The sequence below is a fragment of the Argentina anserina genome, chromosome 2 (assembly GCF_933775445.1).
Source record: "Argentina anserina chromosome 2, drPotAnse1.1, whole genome shotgun sequence".
In the NCBI taxonomy this organism is placed as follows: Eukaryota; Viridiplantae; Streptophyta; class Magnoliopsida; order Rosales; family Rosaceae; genus Argentina; species Argentina anserina.
Window position 1 is genome coordinate 8,001,824 of NC_065873.1, and position 9,306 is coordinate 8,011,129.

Consider the following 9,306-nt stretch of genomic DNA (forward strand, 5'->3'; position numbering starts at 1 on the left):
GTGCAGTAGTATCCCACGACTTAAAATTTTGTCTAGCTATTACTTACAGTATTGTTTAGATCTTCATAGGCAACAGATAGTACACACTACAAAGATGTATAAATTTGTCCCACCCAGCTATATAGCTGCTTATTATTTACCATAGGGTTCTTGAAGCGACAAAGAAATGAGTCATCCCAACTCGTCTGTAAGCTAATTGCGACATCATATGATGAAAGTTTACTTCAATTCAACAACCAAATGATGTGGGTTCCAGGTGATATACCATAAAAATGACTCAAAAGATAGAATGACAATAACGTTAATAAGAAATCACCATTCACCCCACTCGGAAGGACAATATATAATTACATCTCATTCCTGTTCATATTGGCTATTAGTTCAACCAACCGAACTGACTTCAAATGGGGGATTAGGGGAAGTTATGATAAACTCAGTATTTGGGTACACCAACAGCTGGGTTACGTTCAACTTAAAGCAAAAGATCCAGGGTGGCCGGAGGTATACAGAAGTTGTATTTCTATCCTCAGTTTCAGCACGTGTAATGTTTCATTCGATATTACAACATTTGAGATCAGTTCAGAATATTCTACTATTCATCCATTCTGCACCAGAGGTCAGATGGCAGGAGCGACATAAGTTAAAAAATAGGCAGTGGATTCAGAACCAGATCAACCCCTTAGCGAGTACTTTTTCCCAGTAAATGGCTGGAACTTGGGATCTTCTTTCTTTTCAGGCTGCTGCTCTTGTTTAGCTTCTTTTGTAGCTTCCCTCTGAACAGGAGGAAAAGATAAGTAAAATTAATAATTGGTAATGTATGCCGAAAACATAGGAACCAATGAAACAATAGAGAATACCTTTGGTGTCTCCATTGGAATACGGTTGGCATTTGCCCCAAAAACAAGCTTTCCCTGAGTCTGACGACTACCGGTTTGTGAACTAGATCCTGCAGAAGGTGGTGCGGGACCGTTAGCAACCACAGGTTTCTTGTCTTTGGACCCTGATGAGGAAACTGGTGCTGGCTCATACTTCAAAGGCTTTCCATCCAAGCGCCTTCCAGATCCAGTAAAAGGGTTGAACTTTGGTTCAGTCTCAGCAGGGTCCTCTTCACCTGCAAAAAAATGGAAACAGGATCACTTCTAAGTTTTTTTTTTTTGGTAAATGGGATCACTGTTAAAATAACATGACTATTAGTGGTGTTATTTGAGAGAATGGTAGTTATATATAGTTATATACCACTAGATATTTTCTGAGCATTACACTAATATCTATGGTCTTTAATTGCGCTGTTTTTTTTTCTTGTCAGTAATTGAACTGTACCAGTTGCCAACGGTAATAAAGCTCGAGTTCCAGGTACTTTAAGACTTTATACATCAGATTATAGCCTAGCAGAGAAGAAAGCCTAATTGGTAGGTGTACTTTGCAATTTGTGAATATACCAAGAAAAGGTCAACAAATTCCTGTTGAGACATTCAATCAACTACTATGAGAGGCTTCTAGACAATATGAGTCAACAGATTTATACAATAAAAATTTTGTTTTCAATTATGCAGCTACAAAAACAAACTTCATATGACTACACCTCTGAAAAGTGAACACAAAAAGAAATATGGATGGAAAAAGCCACTTAAAGAAAACAAATTCCATTGAACCTTAAGCTACCGAGTGAAGAAAGAAAATGGCAAACAGGACCAGCGAATGCAAGAGGATAGAGAATTCTGTACCTTGAGCTGTTGCCTTGTTTAGAGGAACAGGTGCCACAGGCCTTTCAGGTTCCTTATAATCAAGAGGAGGGGCAAAGTCCACCTCACAATCTGTCTCTATTATACTTATTGCATTAGAAGGCTTTGATTCAATGATATCTATATAATACTTCTTCTTGTTATATGCTACCATAATACTATCTCCAATGGTCAAGCAGGAGAAATTCCTTAGAGTTGTCTCCAAGCTGTACGAAAAAAATTAAATCAATTTGACATATCACAGACAGCAGGATATTCAAAACCTGTATATAATTAAAATGTAATAAATCCAAAAAGTAAAAGCAGGTACATGTGGAAGATAAGTTCTGCAACAATAGAAGGTATATAGCATAGGAAAATGGTGGCACAAATTTTCAACAGCAAATGAAACACCTAGCCAGCAAAGAGAAAAGAAATACAAACGAGGACGGCACCTTTTTTTCTTCTTATGTTCTCTTATCAATAGAGAACAAAAAAAATATGCAACAAAAGGGAAAAAAAGTCCCTAGAGAAAGTAGAGAGGTCCATGGAAGATACCGGGCAGGAATGCTATTCTATCATAAGATATCCGCATCAAAATAAAATTTCATAAACTCAGAAAATACTGGCGCCCCCAAAACCCTAACTCATCTCACAAAACATCACCCTCTTTCCTCTCATGCCCCCTCAAATTTTATACCCTCCATCCACACCACGCGTCAGATTAATAACACACTACATCTGCTTAGCACCAATACCCTCTTATTGCTACCAAAGAACATATGACTCTAATTCAATACAGGCCACACACGAACTCGATTTTACCAGCTCACTTGGATCTCACAACACAAGATATTTGAACTTTCAGCATGCCTTCGGCACAACTTGTCCATTTTCCTTCACTCATGAAACCAATTTCGATCAGACCAAGTAATCTGCTCTTCCTTCCAACAACCTTCCACCAAAAATATCTTGTCAAACTTCTACTGCTTGCCACACAAATATGGAACCAAAAGAGTGATAGTTGATATGCATGTTGCATATAAGTTACTGGAATAGCATAACTCTTCGCACTCTAGATATAAAGTTTTTGACTCAACTGTATAGTATTTCCACATTTTCTAAACCGGAACTCAAAATCTTACGCCTAAGACTAACAGCCAAGAGGCAAAAGGACAAACAGATAGCATTTTTTAAGTACCATATCCTCACCATCTCATTTTTAAAAACTGAAGAAAAAGATGATCCTATTAGATACCAACATGAAAATCCACCACACAAACTGTTAAAAGTAAGCCCTTCCTATATACCCGGAACCAAACAATTCTTTCTTCCTCCAAACAAACTGAATCTTTCACCCCAAAAGATTAATCATTAGTTGGCCTAACCAAGATTACAATCTCTAAGGACCCTTTTCCGAAGAGCTGAAGAAAGCAGATGATGTAAAAACAAATTATTTACACTCTGTATCTCTTCGGATAATACACCAGTGAGGGTGGAAATAAGGAAAGGAGCTTCTCCAATGAACCATACAATAAGTATCTACAGTTCCATGTACAATGATTGAATGTGGGGTTGGACAACTCTGGAATTAAAGAAAGAGGGCAGCTGAGAAACAAATCAGAAGACGGAGAGGTATTTGATGTAAAGCTCTTCGCAATGCTTAGCTTAGACTAGGTTCACAGAATGTCGTTTCAACAAATTTATTCTTAGTAGTGGTATGCCTCCATTTTATTAGTTTCTGCATGTCAAGCATGGGAAATTTCCTTTTATAATACAAAAGACTGGGATGGGGGGTTGTGATGCATTTGTTGACTTATACTTCCTCATAAACAGAAATAGCTAAAAGTTATAATATTAGACCAATAAAAAATAAAAACATAGTTCCTAGACATGACCAAGGAGGAGGAACCTTTGGTCTTATTTAGACAGACTGATATCGCACATAAATGACAAATAAGCTCATGAAATCGGTAAGCACACAACAGAATCAAAATGTATCACCTGCTAGTATATTGTCCTCAGAGTAACAGCTCATATCAAATCATGCTCTACTACTTTGTAGACATAAAAAAATAAAAACCCATGGAAACCTTATCATTTAAAAAGATAGCCACAATTTTTCCCTAGTGCTGTGAATGTCTGTCGTAGGATACCAAAATAGTTAAATTATCAGAACTGCATGTACTGCATAGGCCTCTCTTTTTCACATGAAAGGCTTTATGTTTTAGTCTTTCAAGACAACAAGTAATAACAAATAAGAAACAACATAAACTAACATGTTTACTTACATAGCTTTTGGATTTGAGATGTCTAAAAAGTCCTTTGTATGGGGTTGAAGTTTAACATATGTTCCCTTTGGAAGAGTTACATTTTTCACTCGGACTATGTCCCCCTCTTGCAAGAGCATATTCTCCATCATCTATGTGAGAAGAAATAAAAAGAACCAACACGAATTGGAGATCAGAATACAATATTTGGATGCCACAAAATTCACGGTAACTTGCAAAAAAAAATATCAGTCTTCCCACACTCAGAAGTCTTACCCAATATGGCATGTAGATCATGCCTTCTTCTGCAATGAACTCCAATACCCCACAATGAGAGACCCGCTCAGCAGCGTCATTTCGAAGCTCAAATAACATTGGATAATCAATGTGCAGTGATGCTGCATGGATTTGAATCTAGATCAGAATTGATAGGTAATTAAGAATTAATCAACAACAACATTACAAAGGAGCTAAATCGACTAACCAAGGCGGTCCAGGGCTGAGGGAGGCATTATAACTGGAGGAAAAAAGAGCACAACAATAAAGCAAAGAAAAATATTGTCAGATACTAGAAAGAACTATCTGACCAAAAAACAAGTGACAATAAGCTAAAGACTTACTTTTATCACCGCTTTCAAGTTGCGGCTGCAAGTTTGATTACACAGAGAAACATCAGAACAAATGAACAATTGAAATGATAAATTCTAAATTTCAAGGGCAGTTACATAAATGGGATGTGCCATACTGAAGAAACTGGGAGGAGTAAAGTTTTTCCCTTTTCATATACAACATAAAACATTTCCCAACGAGAACATTATGGAGTGTGGCTAAGGTTTTAGAAGACAATAAATACACAAACGCGACTGACATAAACACTATTCTCACAGCTATAAATCACACATATAATCTAGAAAACAATGTACATAAAAACATTCCAACCTTTTCAATAAAGGATGCAGGATAACATCGATATGTCTGCTCGAATGAGGTCCCATGATATCCATATCCATCAAAATACTGCAACAATAGAAAAAGTTTATCACACTCCAAATTATCAACGAATTTTATGCATGCAATAAATTAATATGAACAAAAATGCTGCCGTCATAGAGACCAAGCAATATGAACAGTAGCAGTTATCATCTTCCTTGACACATTGAAGCTCGTATATAGACAAGTGAATAGAAACACCGAGCTCAGATGATTAATTAAAAGCATCAAACAGCAGAACGGTAGCATTTAGTACATATTTGTACATAGTTTCGACACGCATCATCACTAATAAACAAAACAAGCAACATCTCCAATCGCAACTTCCAAACTAGATTGCAAGCAAGCTAGAACACCTATTTCTCAAAACTAGTCAAAAACTAGTGTCACAAATTTGAACTTCACTAAAGTTAGGCCTCTTACTTTACGATTGGAATAAATTCATACCATTTTTCACTGCTGATAAATATTGCTCACCAGTAAATCACCTCCGAAAGCTCCCTACAAAATTGAAACAAGACACAGATGATATACCAAACTGAAATACTAGACAGTAAAACTTGTAGTTGTCATTATAGTCCGAGTTCGTGTCATAATTTAGGGTTTTGCTCACATTTAATCTCGAATTTTTCGTTTTTTCAGATCTGGAAAATAACGAAACAAAAACACAAAAGGATAGAGCTTCACCTCGAAATCGTCAGGATTCTCAGAGAACTGGGTGGTTTCAGGAATCGAAGAAACTACTGGGGGATCCGGGATTGAAGAAAAGGAGAGGAACAAAGTTGGGTTAAAAGATTATTCCTGTCAATTGCTGCTGCTGCTGCTACTTGCCCAACAACTTCTTCTATTGGTGGACACGTGTCTAAATCACATCCTTTACTATGTGTCTGATTTCGAGCCGTAGATTAAGGCTTACTTTTTTCAAACAGTCAACGGTAGTGAGGGGCTTTTAAAAAAACATTAACCGAGGTAAAAAGATTTACCGTCGTCCCTGATCTATATAAATATAAAGAGGGATTAAAGCCAGCGCGCCACAGTAGTAGTGTGGTCAATTTCGCAGCTCCCACTCGAAGCCCTAATTCTCGAATTCAATGGCGGTGGCCGGAGAAAGCTCGTCCACTCTGCCGGAAATGAAGCCGGTGATTGTTAGGGTTAAGCGCAAAGCCAACCAGTCTGTACTCGACGCCTTCTGTGAGAATTTCCGCTCTCTTTTCCCACTATATTCTCTTTGCTCCAATTTTGATCGGCAAGGACTGAAAATCTTGCTTTGAAATCCAGGGATTGAAATCAACGAGCGGCCGCCCAAGCGTCCACTCTTGGATTTGGCCAATCTCTCGCTCTCTGATTCACCTGGGAAAGGTACTAATTTGCTCTTATGTTTATGTAATTCCTATGGTTCACTTTAGTGATAATGTATTCGGCATTGGTAGTGTAATCTGATATTGCATTTCGCTTGAAAGTATGTCAAACTTGTATTAGTGTTATTCGCTCCGTATATTAGAGCAGTAGTAAAGTTTTTTCTAGTAACTCTTACTACTTATGGTTATGTTCTTTTGTATTGGGTTACTTGTGACATTTAGTGCTGATTCTTGTATTTTTACAGCAGCAGAAGAAGAATTGAAGACCAAGAAGGTATTTGTGCGGCGTGTAGAGACTGTTAGCAGCTTTGATACTACCATTGAAATTGTCAAGTCGTTTGTGGTGGGTAGAGCAATCCATCTATTAGTTCTTTTGTTTTGGAAGCTGTTCTAGTTAAGCATGTGTATACTAAGAAGTTGGTGAAAATGTGCATTAGGATCCTACTACGGATGATGTCATTAAAAGTAAAACAAAGAGCGAGGAACGGAGACACTCTTTAAAAAAGGACAATGTGAGTTCTCTTGATCTTAATTGGTTGTGGCTGACAAAACTTCAGTTTCCACTAAATTTCCTAATATGACGTCAACTTATAGTTACACTATTCTCAGAAACAAGAGCAGATTTTGTCTAAAGCTCGACAGACACAAGAGGTACGTTACCACAGTAAATTTATGTTATGTTGATTGATTTACAAAGTCCAGGATGTGCTATCTCTTGATCAGGTGCATTCAATTGTGTCCTTTGTTCTTTCATCCTTAGAAGTGAAAACAATGCTTTGAAATTCTGGTACTCTTATTTTATTTATTCAGTCACATATCAATGCCACATTTTTTTTGTTGCTCGTTAAATTGCTCTTCTCTCAGTCTTCATCAGTGTCATTTCATTTCAGATCATCATGAAACACTAATTTGTAAATTCCACGCTAGTTTCTTTGTCAATTTTTTATTTATTGATTGATCCCATTTCATAATCATGGATTGCTATTGGAATTGTATATGTAAATACATAAACCTATTAGTCTGTTACATTCAAAAGATCTAAACTCCTCAAGCAGCCATCTATTATAATAAGTCCTCTAATAGATTATAATCTGTCAGTGCCAGTTTTGTATCTATCAGTATATCACATGATCCGATCGTTGTGACAAACATAATTTGCAATGAAGAAGATTCTGATAGTGGAAGCGTATGTTTTCATGTTGTATAAATTTGTGTGGCTATACTTTATCTGGTTGATGATCATGGCTATTAATATGTACCTGGTCTATTCTGTACTTTACTCGTGGACACTGTCTCATTGTGGGTCCTCTCTACTAGGTTGTAGCAAAAAATGCCCGTTTTGAACAGGTATGGAGAAGCCGAAAGGGAAAGAAAGAAGAATCCGATAAAATACAAGAAAGATGCCATTTCTATGATGTTATTCGTGTTGATGCTGAGGAAAGATCTAATGAACTGAAACAACAGGAGTTAGTTTTGCAATCATGATTTCTCTTGCCCAATTGTATTTCGTACAGTATTTTGGAAAATAATATTCTAAAATGGTATATTGCAGAGAGTTATCTTTGGAGGATCAGAGAATTTTGCAGAATTACTTGCCTCTACTGAGAGAATTCATCCCAAGTGCGGCTGTAGAGGTTGAATCAGATTTACATGCTCAAAAACAAGGTTGGTAGACTTAAATAGATGAAAGAGGTCATTGTATTTCATGGTTTAACTAATTAGAGCCATCAGTAAATGAAATGGGATCTAGACTTGGATTTGTAGAGATTGCATGTTTATCAGTTTTTTTTCTGTTACTTTTCTTTTATACTAAGACTGCATTGTTTTCTGTTTGATGGGTTCTTCTTATGCTTCTGTAGAGTCTGAAGATGAGTATGTATATGATGTTTATGCTGTGAACGATGAAATGGATACAGCAGATGAAGATTCTTCCCACCCATTTCCTTTGTAAGTATCTTGTGTATTAAACTTGTTCAGTTTCCACCTTACTTTCCGCTGATACTGATTAATAATTTTGGCTCAGGGTGCAAGTTGATGATGAGGATTTCTATGATGGGCCTGATGAAACAGAATATGATTCCGAGGATTCAAATGGTGATGAGAAATGATCTAATTTTCATTCATTTCCCTTTTATAAATTCTTTGTAGCAAAATGTTAACCGTTTTTTTTTTTTTTGTGCTTCTCAGCTGAAAACAATCCAAATTATGATTACCCCGATGAGGAATCTGAAGATGAAGAAGAGGAATCAGATGGTGAAGCATCTGATAATGAATCACAAGATGAGAGAGACAGTGACAGATCCTTTGAATCCAGGGATTTAGAGGGATATGACATTTCAGGAGATGATATTTCTATGGATTATGGTGATGAAGATGATGATGGTGATGGTGATGGTGAAGACTGAATGTGGATTTAAGCTTTTGTGTACATGATAAATTAGATCATTCTACTCTGGATATTTGCTTTTGCAAATGTACATCAATTCTTAGATGTTAGTATGGATTAATGGTTCAGTCTGTGATGATGTGAAGACGAATTCCTTCAACCTGTTATGCTTTTAGCACCTCTGATAGATCGAGTGGTAGTAGACTAGTAGGTTAGGGCATGGGAAACCTTTCCAGTTATTGTAGGAAGGTCTCTTTTCAGTGATTGTCCAAGTTAGAGAATTGGATATTTGTGCGGGCTTCTCTTCTTTCCAAGATTAATCTGCGGTAATGTTTCTGTCACCTTAATGCTCATGTTTTACAGAATACGAGTTGTTTTGTTCTTCCGGAGAAATTTCTCTAGCTTGCTCATGTTTAATTTATCGGTTTGGCAAATTCACCTTTGGGGATTGCCAAAAGGCCTTGTACCATTGGAGTTTAGATATTGCAACAAGATAACCAAATTATTGGGTGTATATTTATCTGGCGAATCATGTAAATGCAGAGTTTACATGTTTCAACACTCCAGGCTTCTGTGAAAAA

General features: G+C 36.8%; 2 protein-coding genes across 4 annotated transcripts; one reads left to right on the forward strand and one right to left on the reverse strand.

Annotated features, from left to right (window-relative positions):
* Positions 1–290: 290 nt before the first annotated feature.
* On the reverse strand, positions 291–5,800 carry LOC126784592 (uncharacterized). 2 transcript variants are annotated; one of them, XM_050510063.1, is made up of 10 exons: positions 5,669–5,800; positions 5,429–5,482; positions 4,931–5,008; positions 4,612–4,636; positions 4,476–4,508; positions 4,268–4,389; positions 4,013–4,143; positions 1,725–1,948; positions 858–1,105; positions 291–773 (listed from the first exon to the last, which is right to left on the reverse strand). In XM_050510063.1, the coding sequence occupies exons 2-10, from the start codon at positions 5,429–5,431 to the stop codon at positions 672–674; spliced, it is 966 nt and encodes a 321-aa protein (XP_050366020.1). In that variant the 5' UTR covers positions 5,432–5,482; positions 5,669–5,800; the 3' UTR covers positions 291–671. The 2 variants fall into 2 exon arrangements, with proteins under 2 accessions (XP_050366020.1, XP_050366019.1); XM_050510062.1 differs by having other exon boundaries at positions 300–773; positions 858–1,111.
* A 228-nt stretch (positions 5,801–6,028) lies between these two features.
* LOC126784590 (RNA-directed DNA methylation 4) lies at positions 6,029–9,306 on the forward strand. 2 transcript variants are annotated; one of them, XM_050510060.1, is made up of 10 exons: positions 6,029–6,172; positions 6,260–6,340; positions 6,585–6,682; positions 6,777–6,851; positions 6,949–6,990; positions 7,657–7,805; positions 7,892–8,004; positions 8,199–8,286; positions 8,363–8,433; positions 8,527–9,291. In XM_050510060.1, the coding sequence occupies exons 1-10, from the start codon at positions 6,073–6,075 to the stop codon at positions 8,742–8,744; spliced, it is 1,035 nt and encodes a 344-aa protein (XP_050366017.1). In that variant the 5' UTR covers positions 6,029–6,072; the 3' UTR covers positions 8,745–9,291. The 2 variants fall into 2 exon arrangements, with proteins under 2 accessions (XP_050366017.1, XP_050366018.1); XM_050510061.1 differs by having other exon boundaries at positions 6,045–6,172; positions 6,588–6,682; positions 8,527–9,306.

Coding starts and splice junctions, on each gene's coding strand:
- LOC126784592 (XM_050510062.1), bottom strand. Junction 4,390..4,475: donor CTCAGCCCTGGACCGCCTTG/GTTAGTCGATTT, acceptor AAATCCATGCAG/CATCACTGCACATTGATTAT. Junction 774..857: donor TTCCAATGGAGACACCAAAG/GTATTCTCTATT, acceptor CCTCCTGTTCAG/AGGGAAGCTACAAAAGAAGC.
- LOC126784590 (XM_050510060.1), top strand. CDS start 6,073: ATGGCGGTGGCCGGAGAAAGCTCGTCCACTCTGCCGGAAATGAAGCCG. Junction 6,991..7,656: donor AAGCTCGACAGACACAAGAG/GTACGTTACCAC, acceptor CCTCTCTACTAG/GTTGTAGCAAAAAATGCCCG. Junction 8,434..8,526: donor TGATTCCGAGGATTCAAATG/GTGATGAGAAAT, acceptor TGTGCTTCTCAG/CTGAAAACAATCCAAATTAT.